The sequence below is a fragment of the Olea europaea genome, unplaced genomic scaffold (genome assembly GCF_002742605.1).
Source record: "Olea europaea var. sylvestris unplaced genomic scaffold, O_europaea_v1 scaffold922, whole genome shotgun sequence".
Classification (NCBI taxonomy): Eukaryota; Viridiplantae; Streptophyta; class Magnoliopsida; order Lamiales; family Oleaceae; genus Olea; species Olea europaea.
In genome coordinates this window covers 83,414-105,236 of record NW_019267704.1, presented here as the reverse complement: position 1 = coordinate 105,236, position 21,823 = coordinate 83,414, and the positions used below count along the sequence as shown (strand labels likewise).

Below are 21,823 nucleotides of genomic sequence, written 5' to 3'. Positions count from 1 at the left end.
TGCTTTCAAATATTGCGTCCTCCAATAAAACAGTTGTCATAGATGCATCTGATGCATTCGCTGTTCTAAACGTATGGATTTCAGTCTTCAGTACGCGTTAGGCTCGCCACCTTTCCCACCTCGGACACGGACTATGTCTAATAAAATAATTATTATTTTTTATATAATAAGCTGTTGGTCACATCAAACTTACCAAGTTTTTGGCGTTGGCAGTATTACTAATACAAGCAGCATGTTTGAAATTGCTTATAAGTTGTGGGGTACCCTGACTCTTCATTTCCAATGTTGCATATTGAATAAGAAAATTAAATAGTTATGAATAACATAATAAAAAAAAATTAATTTTTTTTTAATTCGAGATCGAGTTAGGTCAAATAATTATCATTTCTTTATTTATTTACATATTTTTTATTAACTGAACAGGCTTATTTTTGGGCCCCCTAAACTTCATGTAGATATTCCCCCCACTCCTCTCTCATTTAACCAATAAACAGAGGCAGAGCAATGGCAAATCAGGCAAAAATACCAAACCGCAAGCAAACCAGCCATACCCTTTATTCCTCTCTTTATCTAACCCAAAGTTCTCTCTTTTACGCCATAATCTCTCTCTCTCTCTGGAGTTCTTTCTCTCTAAAGCTTGTTAAGGTTGCGTGAAGAATGGTGAAATACCAGAGATACAATCTGTATAATCACTGGAAGAAAAACAAAGAACACGTGGTTCATGATGACGAAGAGTCCTACCTCCGTTCGATATGTGGAAACTCTGGTTACTGCAATAAGAAGCCAAGTCCCAAGCTTTTATATTTCGCTGTTCTATCTCTCTTATCTTGCAGCTTGATTTTGGCACCTCAGATCCTGTCCTCAAACTCCAACTTCTCAGTATTTTGTAAGCCCTATTTCCTATTTTTTTCTTCGCTTTTTTTTCTTTTTTTTATAATACTTCTTAGTTTATTTATAGTTTTTGTTTTGTGTGGCTTTGCTGATCCTTTTCGGTTTGATGATGAAGGGCTTGGTTCTGAACCAGATGGAAATGGTTTATGTTCCTCTGTTCCTAATGGTTAGTATGCTCAAAACCCTCATATATTTTATTTTCTCTCTGTTTTTCTGTATGGGTGGGGTGGGGTGCGGTTGGGGTGGGGTAAGGGTTGGGGAAATCTTTGGGAGCCTGATAATTGTGGGGTAGGCATAAATCATAACATTTATATGTATCTTCAATCAAGTGGGCTATGGAATAATTACTAGCTTTTTCTTTCAATTAATGCCTAAGTTTGGATATATTTTGCTGTTCTTATTGTTTCCTTGACTATTCTAGCATATTTAGATACTATTAAAACGATAAGAATTTTGGAGAAATGGGTAGATAGCTTTTTCCTATTTAATTCTGAATTTATGACATGATTTTTCCAAATGCAGGAACTATTTGTTGTGATAGAAGCAGCATGAGGTCAGATATATGCATAATGAAAGGGGATGTGAGAACTCACTCTGCCTCCTCTTCTATCTTCCTCTATAGAAACAATGGAGTGAATGATTTTGTTTCGGCCCCATCTGATGGTGAAAATGACGAGCTAGAAGTTATTCAGCAGGAAAAGATCAAGCCCTATTCTAGGAAATGGGAAACCAGTGTAATGGCCACTATTGATGAGTTAAACCTCAAAGTAAAAGGAAAAGAATCCAGCATCCATCACCGGTGCGATGTCCAGCACAATGTCACAGCTGTGTTCTTTTCTACGGGAGGCTTTACGGGTAATCTTTACCACGAATTTAATGATGGGATTTTGCCTCTGTACATTACTTCTCAGCATCTGAACAAGAAGGTTGTTTTTGTCATTCTTGAATATCATAACTGGTGGATCATGAAGTATGGTGACATACTGTCTCAGCTCTCTGATTTTCCGGCCATAGATTTTAGTGGAGATAAACGAATTCATTGCTTCCCGGAAGCTATTGTTGGCTTAAGAATCCACGATGAGCTCACTGTTAATTCTTCATCGATGGAAGGGAATAAGACTATAAGAGACTTCCGAGAACTACTAAACCAGGCATACTGGCCTCGAATTAGAGGTCTCATTCAAGAGGAGGAGGGTGAAGCTCAGTTGAAAACAGAGAAATCTGCTCTATCCCCATCATCAGATAATCTGATAGATACAATAAAAGAGAAACAAGAATCAAAGAGGCCTAAACTGGTTATAGTTTCTCGGAATGGTTCAAGAGCGATTAACAACGAAGATTTGCTGGTCAAAATGGCAGAGGATATCGGGTTTGTGGTTGAAGTATTAAGGCCTCAAAGGACATCAGAACTTGCAAAAACTTACCGAGTTCTTAATTCAAGTGATGTTATGATTGGAGTCCATGGTGCTGCCATGACTCACTTTCTCTTTATGAAGCCGGGTTCTGTTCTCATTCAGGTCATTCCTCTTGGCACAGATTGGGCAGCAGAAACTTATTACGGGGAACCAGCAGTGAAATTTGGTTTGAGGTACATTGGCTACAAAATCCTTCCGATGGAAAGCTCGTTGTACGATGATTATGACAAATATGATCCCGTTTTAATCGATCCACAGAGTGTGAATGACAGGGGATGGGAATTCACAAAGAAGATCTATCTCGACCGTCAAACTGTGAGGCTGAATCTAGGAAGGTTCCGTAAGCGCTTGCTGCGCGTGTACTACTACTCCATTGCTCAAAAGAAGAAGAGTTTGCATCGTCAATCACAGTAACTTTAGCTCCTTTTCGAACATTATTTTGTGACAAATTTCTTTTGGGTTATCCGATATTTGTATATCAGCAAGCACAAAAGGAAAGAATATGATTGTAGAGACTAGTGTAGTGAATTGTCATTTTGTATATCAAGTAGAAAAACAGTAAGCTTCTTGTGGTACATAAAGAAGATGTTGGGAAAAAAAGGGGAAAAAAAAATAAAAATTCTGTTAATTTTCTTGTGTTTGATATAAGCCTTTATTAAGACTTCGGATATTATCTTAAAAATTTAACCTTGTTAAGAAGAGTAGCACAATTTTTTATAAGTTAGTTTATATTTTTCATCTTTATTTGGTATGGGATTTATCCCTTAATGTGCTTCCACAAGATAGTGATTAGTTTGAGTAGACTAATCTTGAAACCTGTGCTATAATTTAATCTTAATCGAATCGAATTATTCGTGGAGTTTAGTGGACTCTAATATCATATTAAAATTTGTAGTTCCATTTTATCTTGGTAAGAGTAGTCCAAAGTTGGTCTATATTTTTCATTTTTATTCGATATGGCATTTATTCCTTAACAACCTTTGCTTCGTTAGTGAAGTTTAGACAAGAGCGACTACTTCGAGCACGTTTAGCACTTAAGTAAAAAGGAAAAAATACTTAAAAAAGTATATTATAAGTCTAACCAAACTCATAATCCATTGAAATTATAAGCATTGTTCGAAGATTTACCGATAACTTGAGCCTGCAAAAACTGTCACTTTATGGGGGGAGTTTTACCCAATTTATTGTAGGAAAATGTCAAAGTATCCGAATTTTGGTGACCGACCGTCACATGGAGCGTGGACTCCTCGTGAATAAAATAATGCCCGAACCCCAAGGTAAGAGTGTTCGGTCATTCCGCATGTCAACAATTATATTTGTGTAATATGATTCTTTATTGTAATCTCCGGAAAAGATCTGCTGATTCTTATGCAAGTTTAATAAACAATTTAAATGGTATATTATTGCACATGTTTTCTTAATCTGCACATGCTTGTATGATGCTTTATATATATATATATATATATAACGTGACTGATAACATTAATTATCCTATAAAAAAATTGTGGCTAGATTCAACTTCTGAGAAAATTACTTCATCCCAATTTCCATTGGTCAAAATCATTCGATTGCAACTCACATGGTTTCTAAGTGACTAAATCGGATCTATGGACAAATAATAATGTCCTAATTAGTCAACCCTAAGTTTGAATTTGAGTTGTATGGTTGAAGCATTTCAAATATGTGATTTTATATAGAAGATTGTATCTATAATATTAAATTTGTTGCTTTGTCACTCTCCCAAAAAATTGTTAAACAAACTTTAAATGCTAATGACTTCAACTACATTTTTGGAGCATGCAGTGTGCTAAAATAATGAGGCTCATATTCATAAAAATGATGTGATTTACATTAAAAATTTTAAAAACAAAATTTATTGTATTAATAAAACATTTTCATATTAATATTATTATTATTATTATTATTATTTCTTTTTCTATTTTGACTACAATGTATCCTCCTGTGGGCGGTGATCTACTTAATACTTTTACACGACGAAATATTTGCCTGTTGATGGTAAGAAATGATGTGACATTTATTGATCAACTAATATGAATTTACATAAAGTAATGATGTTATAATGCTAGAAACCAAGTAGAATAAAGACACAAGATTACTGAATTTTGTATAATAGTATAAAGAGATTTCTTGGTTCGATCCCCTTTTTCAGTTTCCCTTCACCCCATTATAGAGGCTTTTGGGCTTGAGCTTGTCATCCTATTCATGTCTAGTTGTAGTGTTATAACTTAGGACTATGTGCTTGTTGGGCCATTTCAATTATTGCAAGAATAATTTTACTTATCCAAGCAATTAACTAGAACAATTAATTATGCAAATAAATAATCCAAGAAAAAATGAAAAAAAAACGCAATACCAAATTTTTACGTGGAAAAAATCCTCCAGTGTAGAGGAAAAAACCATAGGACAACTCCGACCAAAATCCACTATAATAATTAATATATAGATTACAATATTTAAATTTATGCCCCCCAAAACTTGAATTTTCCACAAATTGAAATTACCACAATAACCAATCCCTAAGACAATAATTTATCTCACCACAAATCGCCAAATTGATTAATCTTGTAAGAAACCATTTTGAATGGTACACATATGAAGTACCAAAAATACAACTTAAAGAAAATTTCAATTTGTATTATATAGAGAAGAAAAATAACCTGTGTGAATCCACACCAAAATTGAAAGAATAGCTTCCCTTCCAATTATTATTTTTCTTCCCAGCAACCTCAGTTTTCCTCTTCTTCACGCACAGCAGGGTTTTTCTTTTCTTCAATTGTAGCCGCCTTTGTTGACTTTTCTAATGGTAGCCTTTTGTTTTTCTCTCACACAATTAAAAGTTTTTGTCTTTCTCTCTCTTACAATTTGGAAGCCACAGAATTGTGTCTCTCTCTCACGCGTCTCACAATGCTACCGAGAGAGAGATGTATATATATATATATAAAGGTCAACCTTATTAAAAGGAGTAATCTAAAATCTTTTTAAGTCGGTAATTATTTCGATATTTAATCGATGTAAAATTTTTATCACTTAATATGCCTCCATAAGATGGAGGCTCAGTTGAGCACATCAATCTTGAAATTCGTGTGCTCATTTTTAGAGTCTTAACTGGATCGAATTGTTAGTTGAAACTTAATGGGCTTGATAACATGTTAAGACTTGGAGTTCCACCTTAATAAGGTCAACCTTATTAAGATGGACCCCAAGTCTTAATTATACATATATATATATATATATATATATATATAGCCACCGTTTTTTACTTCAGCAACAATTCCTCTCAGCTATGTTTTTAAATTAATTAAAGATAATTTAGCAGATTGGGCTTAAATGGGTTTTAATGGGCTGCAATGGGCTGGACCCACTCAATAATCTCTCTCTCCAGCCCATTGAGGAAGGAGACTACCCTATAACAAATTAGTTAGAATCCATGCCGGCCAGTTCGGCACAAAGCTCAAGATTTTCTCTGGTCACAACCTTTGTCATCATATCAACTGGATTCTTCTCTGTATGAATCTTTTCTAACAATATCAATTGTTCTGCTACTACCTGTTGTAGCCAATAATATCTCACATCAATGTGCTTCGTCCGAGAATGATAAGTAGCATTCTTGCTCAAGTCTAATGCACTCTGACTGTCATAATTGACTACATACACATCTTGCTTCAAACCCAAATCTTGGAGAAATCGTTTCATCCAAAGCATTTCTTTCACTGCTTTAGTTGCTGCAATATACTCAGCATCAGTTGTAGATAAGACAACACACTTTTGTAATTTTGACTGCCATGAGACAGCTCCCCCTGCAAAAGTAATCAAATATCCTGAAATTGATTTTCTACCATCAAGATCATCATCCATATCTGCATCTGTAAAGCCCTCCAAAATTGGTTTTGAACCTTCAAATGTCAAGCACGTCTTAGAAGTACCTCTTAGGTATCTAAAGATCCATTTCACTGCCTCTCAATGATCTTTACCGAAATTAACAAGAAACCTCCTGACTATCCCAACTGCATGAGCAATATTTGGCTGTGTACAAACCATGACATACATTAGACTCCCAACCGCAAAGGAGTAAGAAATCTTTGCCATTCTTTCTTTATCTTTCTCCTTAGAAAGACAAGTCACCTTATTCAATTTGAAGTGACTACCAAGTGGTATCCCAAAAGGTTCATGTTAAACCTTTCCAACACTCTCTATACATATTTCTCTTATGATAACCATAACTTTCTAGCTTTCCTATCATGACAAATATGCATTCCCAAAATTTGCCTTACTGGTCCAAGATTTTTCATGTCAAACAACTTGAACAGATCTTTTTTCAAACTGCGAATTAACTGAACAACCTGTCCCACTATCAACATATCATCTATATATAGTAAAATGATAATGAAGTTACTACCATGAAATTCACCAATATAAATACAATGATCTGCATCTGTCCTGTTATAACCATGAACCACCATAAAGGAATCAAATTTCTTATACCACTGTCTTAGAGCCTGTTTCAACCCATACAAACTCTTTTACAACTTGCAAACTATATACTCTTTTCCTCTTACTTCAAATCTCTCTGACTGAACCATGTAGATTTCTTTCTCCAAATCACCATGGAGAAAGGCGATACTAACATCTAACTGCTCAAGCACAAGATCCAAACTAGTCACTAAATCCAAAACTACTTGAATAGAAGACATTTTGACGACGTGAGAGAATATCTCATCAAAGTCAATCACTTTCTTCTGATCGAAGCCTTTTTCCACCAATCGAGTTTCATACTTCACTAGCTTTTCACCATCTTTCTTCAGCTTGAAAATACCCAATTATTTTTCAATGTTTTTTTACCTTCAGGAAGCTCTGCTAGCTCATAATTGTTATTCTTCTGCAAAAAATTCATTTCTTTCTGTATAACCTTTACGCAGCTTTGTTTGTCTTTATGAGATTCTACCTCTTGAAAACATTCTAGCTCTCCTTCATCAGTTACCAACACATAATCTGATACTGGATACCTAGTTGATTGACGATGTTCCCTGGTAGATCTTCTAATCTGAGCATCTAATATAGTAGACTGCTCCCCCTGCTCAACATCCTCTAAATCATCATCGTCAACCCTTACTGGCTCATCAGTATGATTGTCGACGTGTGTCTCTCCCCCCTGAGTGGAACTATCTGAAGGCAAAGAGACAGGTATAAGTCCGTGACATCCTCAATAACATGTCTTTGATTCCCAGATTTTTCAACACTGCCAACTTTTGATTTTCATAAAAAATTAAATCTCTTCTTTTGAATACTTTCTTCTTTTCTAGATCCCATAATCTATATCCAAATTCTGCATCTCCGTAGCCAACAAAAATGTAAGGACTAGCTTTACTATCTAACTTCAACCGTTGTTCCTTAGCCACATCACATGTGCAAATACTTTGCACCAAAAAACCTTCAAGTGAGAATAAGAAATATCTTTTCCTTTTTTCAATTTTTCTGGAATCTCAAAATCCATAGGAGTTGATGGAGACCGATTGATTAGGTAGCACGCTGTTCAAACTACTTCACCCCAGAATGACTTAGGTAACCCAGCCATCCTTAACATACTTCTGACCTTTTCTACAATGGAACGGTTCATTCTCTCTACAAAATCGTTGTGCTGTGGGGTACTAGGAACTGTCTTTTCATGTCTAATATTGTGTTCTGAGCAATAATCTTTAAGCACTTTAGATGTATATTCCCCTCCGTTATCAGTTTGGAGACATTTTAAAAGCTTTCCACTTTCTTGTTCTTTTTGGGCATGAAACTCTTTGAAGTACTGATAAAATCTGGTCTTTTGATCTCAAAAAGAACATCCACAACTTTCATGAAATATCATCAATAAAAATAAGAAAATATTTATTACCACCTATGGACTCCACCTCAATGGGACCACACACATAGAATAAATCAAATCTAAAATATTAGATTTTCTACTAAATGATTTTTGAAAGGATACTCTATGTTGTTTACCAAATAAACAATAATAACAAGAGTTTCAAGATGTACCTTTTGTAAAAGGAATGAGAGACTTCTTTGCCAAAATCTGTAATCCTTTCTCGCTCATGTGAGCTAACCGCTTATACCACAAATCTAGTGAAAAGTCACTTTCAGTTGCATTTACCGTTTCACTACACACTTTTACTTATGTCTTATAAAGTGTGCAACAAACCTTCCTCTAGCGAATACCATCGACCCTTTTGTCAATTTTCATTTTCCACTGCCAAAATAACTGTCATACCCTACTTTATCAAAGGCATGTGTAGATAACAAATTTAGGCGCATGTCAGGAACATGTCGCACGTTCTTCAATGTCAAGCTACATCCAATATTTGTCTGAAGACAGATATCACCAATTCCCGCAATACTGGCAAAACTGTCATTACCCATTTTCACCGTGCCAAAGTTATCTGATTTGTATGAAGTGAAGAACTCCCGACTTGGAGTAACATGGTAAGAAGCTACTGAGTCAATAACCCATTCAATAAATGAATCTGCAACATGACAACATTGCTCATCTTCAGCGGAAAAATTGCCACTACTACTTCTTCTAAAGCGCTAGCTGCTGTATTTTGATTAGTCTTTTTCTGATTTTTCTCCTCTTTCAATTTATTCTTCCAAGCCATGCAATGCTTCTTTATATGACCCTCTTTATCACAATAAAAGCATTTGACCTTTCCTCTTGTTTTTGACTGACTTTTGAAGTTACCAAGTTCCTTAGAACCTCTGCTTTTACTCCTACCTCTGTTCTATGTAATAAGAGTCTGTGCATCATTCTTACCCAAATATTTCCTTCTTATTTCTTCATTAAATAAACTGTCTTTAACTAGATTAAGTTTAAGCACATCATTCGGAGCAGAGTTACTAAGTGATACCACCAACTTCTTCCAACTATCAGGCAATGAACTCAAAAGTAATAATGCTTACTTCTCATCATCTAGCATTATTTTCATTGTGATCAATTGATTTATCAAGTCTTGGAATTCACTCAAATGCTCAGCAACTGATTTCCCCTCCTTTAGCTTCAGATTCATGAGCTTTCTAATAGCAAATGCTTTATTTTGAGCGGTCATTCTTTTATAGAGACTCTCAAAATTTTCCCAAAGACTATGTGCATTTGTCTCTTAAGATATATGATGGAATACATCAATGTCAACCCACTGTCTAATATATCTAATGGCTTTCCTGTTCCAATCACCGTCACTCACATTGCTTGGTTTAGCACTATCACCTTCAATAGGTTCATGTAAATCTTTACAATACATGATATCCTCCATTATAGGTTTCCAAATAGAATAATTTGAAGCCGACAGTTTAATCATAATGCCAGAAGTATTCTCCATTTATTCCTTAATAAAATTACACCCACACAACCTGAGCTCTGATACCACTTTGTTGGGCAATTTTAATTATTTCAAAAATAATTTTACCAATCCAAGCAATTAACTAGAACAATTAAATATGCAAATAAATAATCAAAGCAAAAATAAGAAAATGCAACATCAAATTTTTACGTAGAAAAAACCCTCCGGTGTAGAGGAAAAAATCACCGGGCAACTCCGGCCAAAATCCACTATAATAATTAATATATAGATTACAATATTCAAGTTTAAGCTCAAAAACTTGAATTCTCCACAAATTGGAATTACCACAATAATCAATCTCTAAAATAACAATTTATCTCACCACAAATCACCAAATTGATTAACCTTGTGAAAATCCACTTTGAATACTACACATATGAAGTATCAAAAATACAATTTAGAGAAAATCCCAATTTGTATTATATAGAGAAGAAAAATAACTTGTGAAAATCCACACCCAAATTGAAAGAATAGCTTCCCTTCCAATTATTTTATTTCTTCCCAGGAACCTCAAATTTTCCTCTTCTTCATGCACAGCGACAATTTTTCTCTTCTTCAATTGTAGCCGCCTTTATTGACTTTTCTAATGGTAGCCTTTTGTTTTTCTCTCTCACAATTAAAAGCCTTTATCTTTCTCTCTTACAATTTGGAAGCCACAGAATTGTATATATATATATATATATATACAATTAAAAGCCTTTATCTTTCTCTCTTACAATTTGGAAGCCACAGAATTGTATATATATATATATATATATATATATATATATATATATATATATATATATCCAACAATTCCTCTCAGCTACGTTTTTTACCTAATTAAAAATAATTTAGTAGATTCAGCTTAAGTGGGTTTTAATGGGCTGCAGTGGGCTGGACCCACTCAACAATGCCACCACCCATTTGAAGAGATTTGATTGATTGGAGAATTTGATTGTGATGGAGTCATGATGATATCTAAGCTTTAGGCTTGAACTTTGTACAATCTCATCATTATCCTAATTGACTAATTAGGATAGTATTACCATCAAGAGAAATTACTTTTCATGTCATGTAATGATGATATTTTCATATAACATATCCTATAGTCGGACTCAAGCCACTATTGAAGGAGCCTCAAGCCAAATCCAAGCTAACCTGACTAATTCCTTCAATAGGAGACCTCTTTTGATTAGGATAGTACTGCCATAAAGAGAAATCACTTTCATGTCATGTCATGATATTGTTTTCTTAGAACATATCCTATGGTTAGACTCAGACCACTATTAAGGGGCCTCGAGTCAAATCCAAGCTAACCTAGCAAATTCCTTCAATAGGAAAGCGCTTTGAGCAAATCATATCGACAACATGCTGCATTAAACAGTGCATTTCAGCATTCACATGTCCCCTACCCACCCCCTTTTATTTGAATTTTCATGATTTTCTGTAGAACAAATGATTATTCCTATCCCAAGAAGGAACAAATTCACATTTCTCATCCTAATTTTTCCCATAGAACAAATAAATTACTCTCGTCCATAATGCTCGTGTGGAACTCAAAAAAGGCAATATCAATATGCGGCGCTACAAATTTGAAGAAATAATACAAAGTTCATCTGGTAAGCAGATTAGACAAAAGCATGTCAAAAATGAACACATAACAATGAAAACTACAAGGCATTGATTAATATTTTTCGTATGAATTAACATACATTTGTGATAGAACATGTCATTTATTGATCTGGAAATAACCAACCAGATATGACTAGGAATCCATTTTCCCCTCGGATGTATGTACAAATGACTACTTAATAGTTTCTAGATTGGCTTTTCTTGAACTTTCCAAAATTGAGTCCTAAAACTAGAAGTTAGCTCCTTTCAGCTAGCTTAAAATGGGCTAAACCCACCGTTTTGTTAACTTTGCTGAAGCACGAACTGGAGGCGGTGTTTTTACATTCCTACTTTCATTTCCATCTGCAGAAGAATGAATTCTCGTGTTAACCGCATGTTACATTATATATAAAATTTTTGAGTCTAAGTCGAAAATGACTTCACTTACAAGAGTCAGTTAAAACACCTCCAAGTGAAGATCTCCTGGATGGTTGAACGCCAGTAAGTGACTGTCTCCTGAGGGCCCTTGCATTGGAATGTATGGGTGACTTCATATCATGCATGGTGCTATTTCCATTGAAAGGTGTTAGTGCTTCAGTCGGTTTCTGTTGGTTCCTGTGTTTTGCATTAAACATCTTGAGGATACTATTCAATCAATCACATTTTGCAATGACAAAAATTGGTGCAACGTTGAACAGTAGACTTAGAACAACTTACGATTACACAGTACAATACAATAGCATACCTCTTCTCTGACCCATTAATTAATTTGCCAATAGACCGCAGTGATTTCCTTATCTGAGATCCCTTTCCATGAGTGATATTAGTTGAGCAAGGTGTCTGGATTTCAGAATAGATGGAAATCTCATTTTGCTGCAATCTCTGGACCCCAGTCTTTGATCTCACATGTGGCTCCGGTGTTTTGAGATTTTGTAAGGATGGATCCTTCATTGCAGTATCGACGACTTTTACCAATTGACTTTTGAAAGCAGAACTTGTTGGACTCCTAGGAGCCCTATGATGTGTTGAGTCTATCAAAGATCCACCATATTTATATTCTTGTGTGTAACTATTGTTTTGTAAGCATGTTACTTCTGGCTTCACAAACTTGATTACCTCTTCTGGCTTGGGTGTTTTGGGATTTTGAAAAGATGGAGCCTTCATTGTAGTATCAACGATTTTTACCACTTGACCTTTGAAAGCAGAACTTGTTGGACTCCTAGGAGTCCTATGATTGGTCGAGTTCACCAAAGATCCACCACTATATTTATGTTCTTGGGTTGGACTTTGCTTTTGTAAGCATGTTTCTGGCTTCTGGAGCTTGCTTACAACTTCTGATAATTTAATCTGCTCAGAATCCTGTTTTGTGTACCTTGGTCCTTCCAAACTTGATCTTCGAGAACGCATTTTCGCCAAAGGGGTTTTGGATCCCCTTGTGTCGTCATAATTCTCTTTCTGTAGCGGTAAGTTGTTAGTGCTTTCAATACTTAACCTTCTTGGACGAACAGGTGTTCTCTCAGACATTTGTTTAGGTTTCTCGCATGGTGTTCTTGCTGGCTCCTTTGAGTAGTTAACCAGAGGAATCCCAGTTTCCTTGTTGGCCAGTGCCTTTTTGAGATTCTCAATCTGTAGAAGTTTAAGCAAATCAATGATAGTGTGCTTAAATATTATCCTAACTTCAAATTAAACCTCTCAAATTAAAAGTCCCAGTTTACCTGTGCTTTAAGCTCTAGCACCTCAGCACTCTCTTTATTTACACGAGCTGTACCAAGTTCAACAGTCGCCACTCTCTGAGCAAATTTCAAAGTACTCATTGTTTCTCCTAAAGAATCTCCATCTGGACTCACATGAGCGAACATCAATGTTTTTGCATTTCCTCCTGCTCCATATTAGAACAAGAATCAGAACATATCATACATGTAAATATATTTTGTGAAGAACCATCTTCTCCCTGGTGCAATCCTCCTGCACTTGCCACTTCATTTTAACTCATATAATATAACTTACGCCACATTTGATAAAGTAAAAAGACACTAGAAGACAGTATTAACCAAAAAATAAAAAAATTAAATTAAATATTGTTCAATGTATTACCCGTGCTACCTTATACTGCGTTCCAAAAGTACCCCTTATAAGCTTACAGTAATCACAATGTACGGAAAATAAAGGGGGGATTGCATAATGATCAAGTGTTTATGTATCATCGGCGCCAGTATGACTTGTGTAGTAGCTAGGAAACTATTATATGGGACTGAAAAGGTTGAGTTGAATTAGTTTTATAAACTACCTAAAGCATTCTGCAGAAGTAACGTTAGTTTGCTGTTTCTGTAAGGAATATGGGAGTTCTTCTGTGCCAAGGCTGCAATAACATCTCCTAAACAAGCAAGCGACTTATTTATATGCTGCGCTTCTTTGAGTCCATCACCAGTAACTTCTGATTTATCAACTCGTTCGCTACCTGCAAGATCCACCAAATGGAGGCAACTTCGAAGTATGCTTCCAGATACATCTTTGCCATGTACATGTACAGTCAACACACTGCAAAATCCGTGTTTTATCAGTCAATGTGTGAGAGGACAACAATGAATAACTATATGATATGTTTTGTAGGGAGGAATAAAAAGTACTGAATAATATTAGAAAAGGAAAATAAGCTAAAATTTTATTCATTATAATTTCTAGTACTGCATGCGGAATATGCACATAAAGTAGAAGAAAAATTGACCTGTGTGAACGACTGCTTCGATTGTTAATGGCAGTGGAACCAACTACACGATTCCCTTCCCCGAGTTTCATCAGGTTGATGACATCCGTAGTTGACTTTACAGGACACATAGTAGCATTAGGAAGAACCAAACCGTCATCACTTGCACAACTACGGATCTCTAATTTATTGGCAATTAAGAAATCAACACTTTGGATATATGTATATTAAGTTGCATAAAATAAATTTGTTTGTTCTTTTTTTTTTAATATAAATGAACTACAAACAATATAAAGTAGAATACAGATATTCAAAATATAAAGGATATTTTGTATCTGACAAATCTTCAGCAAGAAGATCACGAACTTGTTCGTTATATATCTCGACCATCTGGACTTGAATTCTATATTCTACTATGTCCTTTCTTTCATCAGTAAGTTGAAAAAGATCATTAACGGCCAAATAATTAATCCCCAATTCATTAGCCAATACACCTGCAGGACCACACTTTTAACAGAGAGAACGGATTACTGAACATACCTCCAAATAATTAATTTTACCACACTTCACATCAAACTAGCTCTTCTACATAAATTTAGAGTAAATTCATAAACCAAACAAGAAATGCCTCTATAGTAGGGAAAAACTGAGCATGTGCAGTTTGCTATGAGAAAGAAACTCACCATAGTATATGTTTTCCCAGATCCAGTTTGACCATAAGCGAAAATGCAGACGTTGTAACCATCCATTACAGATCTAACAAGTGGCCGAGTTTCTTTAAATACATCACCTAAAAAATTAAATAGATTCATCCAAAATGAAAATCTAAGACCAGGATTTTCTAACATGGAAGACGGTATCAATTAATTACATTGAGTGGCAGTAGGACCAAACACGTGATTGAATTGAAAAATCTTCCTTTTGTCTTTTTGTGGTTTCAGATGGTCTACAACCACTAGAGATCCATCATCTCTGATATAATCTATCACATTTTTTGCCCCAGCATTGAAGATGGGTCTAATTCTGCAGTAAACTCGAATATTTCCTGATAAAAAAATTTAAAATTATAGAATAGTTAAACTAAATAGATTAGTGATGCAAAGAATAGAAATTATGGAAAAATATTTTATGTATGAAGGATCTGGATCTTCATTTCATTTAATTTCTTAGATAGACCTACATTGTATCTGATCGAAAACTATGGCCATTGCATCTACACTCGTCATTGCTCCATATCCTTAATGATGTTCATATATACTCAATACATGTTCATATAAGATAATAAAGGTTATTTTTCTCTCTAGCACCCACAATTGCATTTCTTCGGACGGTTTATGTTGTATCTCATCACTAAATAAAATATTGAAAAATTTATAAAGATGTTACTTATAACTACTCTGAAACAAACATATTATGAATTCTAATAAGAAAACAATGAAAAACATTCAGTCTAACCCTTTAGATCTTGAACCATGTTGTACAAATTCCTGTTCTCTTCTACAACTTTATGATATCCAAGAGCAGCAGTAGACATCTCCTGCACTTGATCTCCTGAAATCATGCAAAGCAAAGTATTTCTTTTGTTATTGTACAAAGTTCAGTCAGTTTCATGGTTATCATGTTAAAGTTCATTAGAGAACAATTTGCTCCTTCCAATTATTAAATTTGAGAAAGTAAAAGATGTTATATCATATGAACATGCTATATGTGGCTTTTCCTCAACGATCGATCAAACAAGGCAGATGTTTTATCTTCTTTTCTGAGAGATATTCTTCTCTTGAAGGAAAAAGTCATTCGCAGGAAGATATTTTGACTACAGAATTCTTTAAAATGTAAAGAGCATCTAACATATGACAGTCTAACCATACTGACAGCTTATAACTCATGTTATAGACACGATTCATTTAACTTATGGGGATTGACATTGGGCTAGGGATTAAGGTCCCTTAGCATAAACCATACCAATTTGTTTCAAATCACTTTGAAAACGAGTTTGCAGACTTCCAAACTCTTTCTTCGTACTTGATAGGAGCATCTTAAGATTCTGCAAGCAATAAAACTATTATTGTCAATTCTACATTCATCTTCATGTGCAGAAAACAGTAAGATATGTATGTATGCCCCAAGGAGGCACACAAAAAATTGTCTTATTAGATAAGACACTAGAAAAAGAAGGATTTTTCAAAGAATCATATATTGTCACATTTTTCATGATAGAAAATCTATTATCAAAACTCTTAACACAAAGGCACAAGATGGTTACCAGAAGTTCCCTTTCTTGCTGCCGAACTAGATTCCGATGATTGCACTTACCGTTCATGCCGGCCCTCCAACACTGTGGATCAAATAATTCATCAAAGTTCATATTGAACTGGAATAGTATATTATATAAATCAAGTTCAATTTTTTATGGAATGCACCTATGTTCACCATAATATGATTTATCTAACTTCTATTAAAAAATCATCACTTTTATGCATTATCCATGCAAGTTGGCAGTAAGAGACTTCAAACAGAATAAGGCAATTGAGAGGATCCTGTGCCGTTGCTCTAGATGTATGGAAAAGCCATTACCTCCTTGAAAGATTATTTTTCTTTTTTTGATGGGATAGAGAGCATGGATTATTTTTCTTTTTTTGATGGGATAGAGAGCATGGCCTTCGACCTTGTCCACAGTAACTTAACCTTTTAAATTAATGCTGGTATAACTGAAAATCCCACCCCCATGATTTCGTAGTTAATAGTCCGCATATTGAGAGTGAGCATCAACAATTTTGACAAATAAAAGAAGTTGACCAGATAAGGATTTGCAATAGTTCTTGAGATTAATTCTAAGAAGTATATGGACTCCAACAAAGTGAGAGTAAATTAAGAATATGTACAAATTAAGAATAAATTGAGAATATCTCATCTCACTAAAGCATGTGTACAAATTAAGAATAAATTGCCTCAAGATTTGACACTTTTGCAAGAGGCACAATGTGGAATGCACTGGTGAGCAATTTGTCTCTCTTAAATGATCCAATGGACCCCGTTTTAACTGGTTGAAGATACATCAATAATATTTTCATCAATCTCATCTCACTAGAGCACAAAAATCTTTCAAAAATTTATTTCCAAATCAATTGGTTATATACCAGCTGTTGAAAAAACATTGAAGTGTAATCATCATGAATGCAGCATTTTAGAGAATGCGATACAAAAGTAAAATGAATTATTCATTTCTTGAAAGCTTTGTCTCGACCAAATTGGATTAAATTCACTGTTAAAAAAGGAATCAAGAAATTCCGGTTGCACGTTCTTATCCTGTCAAATGCAACCTTGTCCGGTTGTATTATCTAACTGTTAAAACTCAGCATGAATCTTAGGAATTGTGGACTAACAATCACGAATCTGACGTGCCTCTGCCGTTATTGAGAATAACTGGAAGCATCCTTCCAGAATATCCCCCATTTTTACATTTTATCTAGTTACTTTGGAGATAAGCTCTCTCAAAATCCACAGTAAGATTTGAAAATTTCGCGTATTCTAGAAACTGCATTTTGAGAATTAAAGAATGCAACAGTTTTTGTTAAATAACCAACTTACCTCAGGCAATTTTCTTTGAAACTTTTCCTCCAAGCAACTGGAGAAGATGTTGGTCAATAATTTGACTGAATCCTGTTAATCGATAAAAATGTAAGGACAATTATTTCTGGAGTTCCAATTGATAAACCCATAAAATAACTATCAAACTCAATATTACCACATTTCCACTATGAAAGGAAGCAAGTATATTACTGTCCATGTTCTCCTTTGAATCTACCATATGTTCAGCAAGAGCCTTGAATATTACATCTGCATAACCAAATGAATTTTAATCCACCAGAAATTAGAAAACATGTGAACAAAGAACTACCAATTTTTACTACCAGTTAAAACTACAAAAAGTTATAAACAAAAAGCATACACTTTACAGTTCTAACTGAAGATGATTATCGGCTAAGAAGATGCTCGAGGTAAATGCTCCTATTACTTGGAAAATGAAATTGGTCTGGGAAATTTCCAATGGCATACCCCTTTTGTGATGGAGTAACATTAGAAATATGAGGACTACAAAGTAGCATTAGAAATATGAGGACGGACAAATTATCCTTCACCAAAACAAAATTATAGTTCACCAAAGCAATAAAACACAATCAACCAAAATAAATATGGTTTTAACAATGCTAAATATTACTATTACTATTACAGCCTATACTATTCCTCGTTAATGCAGAATGATTGTCTCCTATAGTACTCTTTCAAATGACCACTTTGAATTAAATTTGCAATTATAGCTCTCAATCATGCATGTACATCACACAAGTAGATCTTCTTAATATGAAATAATAAAACTACCTTCAAATTTTTGGATTTCACCATCTGTTGATAGTGGTTTATCCAAGCCTGCTGACATATCTAGTTGCCTAGAACTATTAAAAGTAACCATTCCTGATGTTCGTGCATGAATCCTGCCAGCAGAATGTGTAATCAAAGGAGATCTGGGTGGCTTGTAAGTTCCATTCCCACCAGTCATTTGCTTCCACTCATGAAATGCCTTAAGAGCCAAAATGCAATCAGCTACCTTCGATGACCCCTCTTCCAAATTCTCCTGTGAAGATATTAGGTATGCCTGCTTATAAATTCGCACTCGTGTACTTATTAAGTGATTGCAGCAAAAAAAAAGGCATTGAAATTTTACCCTTTCAAAAACAGAAGCTTCAAAAACAGGTAGTTTTAGTTCTTCCACGGCTACTAAAAAGTTCCTAATATTCTCAAAATATTGATATGCTGTTAATGGCTGCGAATCCCACTGGAGAGACTGTGAAGGTGAGTTACTGTCCACCACCTAATTACGATTTTGTAATGCAAAAGAATCAGAAGTCAAGATAAACAAATCCTACAGTATTTAACTTTCTTAAACAAGCATTCATGTGTACACATTCAAGTACCCAACAAGTAAAAAATTACCTTTGGAACTGAACCTGGTTGAATCTTGTTAATTAGATTGCAAAGGATTAAACCATTTCTCAAGCAAGAAATGAACTCTCTCTCCGAGGGGCGGCTAGATATTCCAAATGGTCCCACCACGCAATCTAGCCAATAGGCAGCTTGATGCCTTCGCAGAGCTGCAAATTCAGTAAAAAAAGAAAAATTAAAATTAAAATAATAATAATAATAATAATAATCAATTTTCAGAAGTCGGAGAGCCATTAAAAGGATTATAAATATAAAGGGAAAGACGCACCTCCATTAACGTACTCAAATATGCTCAAGAGAATTAGAATAAAGCATGGATTATAAAAACACAACTTCTAAATTCCAAAAGAGAAATAAAACATACAAACTTTGCTCAAATTAGATCTGAATATTAATAAGTAATCAAAAATTTTATAAAAAAACCTAACTCTTCTACCAAAAGAGTAAAGAAACTACAATTATACTCTCTTCTGTTTTGAAGTAAATAAAATTAATGAAATAAATTTTAAGAACACAGAATTCACGGGAAAAAGAAAAAAAGCATTATTGAAAATAACTTGGTTTATGAATTCAGTATAAGAGAGATGAAATGAGATTACCATAAATAACGTCACCAAGAAAAAAAAATGTAGAATAAAAAAATAACCTGCGTCTTCAGCTTTTCTTGAAGCCAAGTTCAACTCATGCACTCCCACTTGTCTTGTTGGATCCTCCATTAAAACTCAAATCTTTAGTAATCTATAATCAAGAAAAAAAAAATATATTCGAAACCCATTAATCCTTTTTCTCTCAAATTTAATCGAAAGCACGTAAAAACAGCATATATTTATTATAACCAAAACCGAGAACATACTTTGGAAAATCTTTCTTGACATAAGCTTCACTGAAGAAACAAAACAAAACCCTAAAATTTTGAGAGAGTGAAAAAAGGCAAAATGGTTTTCCAATTAATCGGAATCTTTTTTCAGTTAAGATGATGGAACAATAATACAGTGGCTTCTCTGTTAATTAATAAGACATTTACCTTTACCAGTGGAGAAAATGAGAATCGGATCCGAGGCAAAGGCTCCGGAATCGTGCCGTTACTTCTACTAATTTGAATTCAATTAGTGGGGACTGCAAATAGGTTGATCTAAACCGTTCAGTTTTCCGCGCCTACCTAATATTTATCGTCGATTTCATTGGGTTCGGCTCGGGGTTCAACTACGAGATATGTGTCTGCCAGTAATTTTGGGATTTGTTATAAAATTTATTTTTCACAATAATAATTACAGCCCAGAAATTTTAGATTTTTTAACTTTTATAGAAAGCAATTAGGCGTGGAAATTACAACGTTTTAGCTCCAAATTTAAATGGAAATCATTGGTGCCACCTTCTAAGATGAAAATCTAAAATAAGTAAAGCTCTCGTTTGATTCTCATTCTTTGATAATAAAAATGAAAAATATGATTGTTATTCATCACATCAAGTCATCATATTTGACTCTTTATTTCTTGTGTGAGTCCTGTAATGACTATATTTTTATTCTCATGCTTACAAAAATGGGTACCAAACATGGTTTAAATTATAACTTGAACCTTGCATTGAATTGAAGTTTTATTAAAGAATCAAGAAGTATGGATATTTTGTATTGAAATTCAAGAAGAAAATGTGACCAAGAAAGTAATTGTAATCAAAGTCATCACTATTTTTTTTATTATTAATTTTTTTTTGTGGTGACGGAGAAATCTGCAATCGCTACCTTTTGGAGCGCACTGGATAAATACTCTGGCTGACGCAATAACCTGTAAATCACGCTAGTTAGGTAAATTGAACTAAGCAAAACTCTATGCGACAAACTCGATCGAAAAAGTGATCGAAGTCATCGCTATTTTTTCATTGGAAAATCAGTTTGATCATTAATAGGCCAGAAAAGGACAAAAGAATAATGGAAAGAAGATCCATTTATCATTTGTCATAGTTTCACTAATTCATTCAATAATCAATCTAAACGCAATTATATAACTCAAAATCCAGGTCAAGAATAATTTTTTTTTTAAAAAAATTGCACTATTTAAATTATTTCTTTTTTACTACCAACTTATTGATTATTACCGCTTTCGTTATAAAATATCGTATTGATCGTTATAGTTATTTAAGGTGTGTACTATCCATATTCACCCGTTTACCTTTCTTATTTTTATTTTATTTATTTATTTTGATAGCCTTGTTTTTTCAATTCTGTTTTTGTTTGCTATCATGTAAATGATGAACATCTTCAATTAACCCCCTAAATGGGTTATGAATGTACACCTTCGGCAAATTTAAATAGAATGATAGACTGGCCGTCATTGCACGTGCTCTAGGTGTTTGTGGTTTCGCAAATAATTCTAATTGTTTGGTCAAAGGAGCTATTTAGATGCTGTGTTGTCTAATTCATAAATTCTAGATATCTTTTACGGTATCGCTCTTTTTGATAAGAATATTGAATGTATGTGGCAAAGGAATCCACCTGAAATTTTGATAGTGGTGGAAGTCCCTTAAATTGACAATTTTCATGAAAATAAAGTCAAACGAATACGAAAAGACACTTTTATTTCAACATTTTTCAAGTGAAAAATTATACCGATCAAACACAATAATCGACAATTCTCAATAAAACAATTTCTAAGCAATTCAATTTCCCAAAATTCGTTTTCTTTCCACCCTAATTTCATTTTTACAATCAAATGGATCCTAAATGTTTTGTTTGTTAGCCATCAGATATTTCTATTTTTGTTGTTCGTTGAATCTGTGTTGAAAGTACGTTCTATCTTCTGATAAAACGATTCTAGATCGTC

The 21,823-nt window shown here is 34.2% G+C and overlaps 2 protein-coding genes across 6 annotated transcripts; one reads left to right on the top strand and one right to left on the bottom strand.

Moving 5' to 3' along the window:
* The first annotated feature begins 444 nt into the window (after nt 1-444).
* On the top strand, nt 445-2,949 carry LOC111392360. The gene is made up of 3 exons (XM_023017693.1): nt 445-886; nt 1,007-1,057; nt 1,414-2,949. The coding sequence occupies exons 1-3, from the start codon at nt 658-660 to the stop codon at nt 2,718-2,720; spliced, it is 1,587 nt and encodes a 528-aa protein (XP_022873461.1). The 5' UTR covers nt 445-657; the 3' UTR covers nt 2,721-2,949.
* Nucleotides 2,950-11,352: 8,403 nt separating this feature from the next.
* Nucleotides 11,353-20,169, bottom strand: LOC111392362 (kinesin-like protein KIN-14L). Of its 5 annotated transcripts, none has more exons than XM_023017697.1 (19): nt 20,029-20,169; nt 19,651-19,742; nt 18,996-19,153; nt 18,727-18,873; nt 18,384-18,636; nt 17,749-17,840; nt 17,592-17,663; nt 16,267-16,338; nt 15,966-16,047; nt 15,459-15,554; nt 14,875-15,048; nt 14,687-14,793; nt 14,332-14,510; nt 14,025-14,189; nt 13,587-13,837; nt 13,015-13,178; nt 12,045-12,925; nt 11,748-11,914; nt 11,353-11,662 (listed from the first exon to the last, which is right to left on the bottom strand). In XM_023017697.1, the coding sequence occupies exons 2-19, from the start codon at nt 19,718-19,720 to the stop codon at nt 11,586-11,588; spliced, it is 3,207 nt and encodes a 1,068-aa protein (XP_022873465.1). In that variant the 5' UTR covers nt 19,721-19,742; nt 20,029-20,169; the 3' UTR covers nt 11,353-11,585. The 5 variants fall into 5 exon arrangements, with proteins under 5 accessions (XP_022873465.1, XP_022873466.1, XP_022873467.1 ...); XM_023017698.1 differs by having other exon boundaries at nt 20,035-20,169; XM_023017699.1 differs by lacking the exon at nt 20,029-20,169 and adding an exon at nt 19,858-19,992 and having other exon boundaries at nt 11,766-11,914.
* Nucleotides 20,170-21,823: the final 1,654 nt, after the last annotated feature.

Coding starts and splice junctions, on each gene's coding strand:
- LOC111392360 (XM_023017693.1), top strand. CDS start 658: ATGGTGAAATACCAGAGATACAATCTGTATAATCACTGGAAGAAAAAC. Junction 887..1,006: donor CTCCAACTTCTCAGTATTTT/GTAAGCCCTATT, acceptor TTGATGATGAAG/GGCTTGGTTCTGAACCAGAT. Junction 1,058..1,413: donor ATGTTCCTCTGTTCCTAATG/GTTAGTATGCTC, acceptor TTCCAAATGCAG/GAACTATTTGTTGTGATAGA.
- LOC111392362 (XM_023017697.1), bottom strand. CDS start 19,720: ATGGAGGATCCAACAAGACAAGTGGGAGTGCATGAGTTGAACTTGGCT. Junction 16,048..16,266: donor AGCAAGAAAGGGAACTTCTG/GTAACCATCTTG, acceptor TATTGCTTGCAG/AATCTTAAGATGCTCCTATC. Junction 14,511..14,686: donor CTGGGAAAACATATACTATG/GTGAGTTTCTTT, acceptor CTCTGTTAAAAG/TGTGGTCCTGCAGGTGTATT.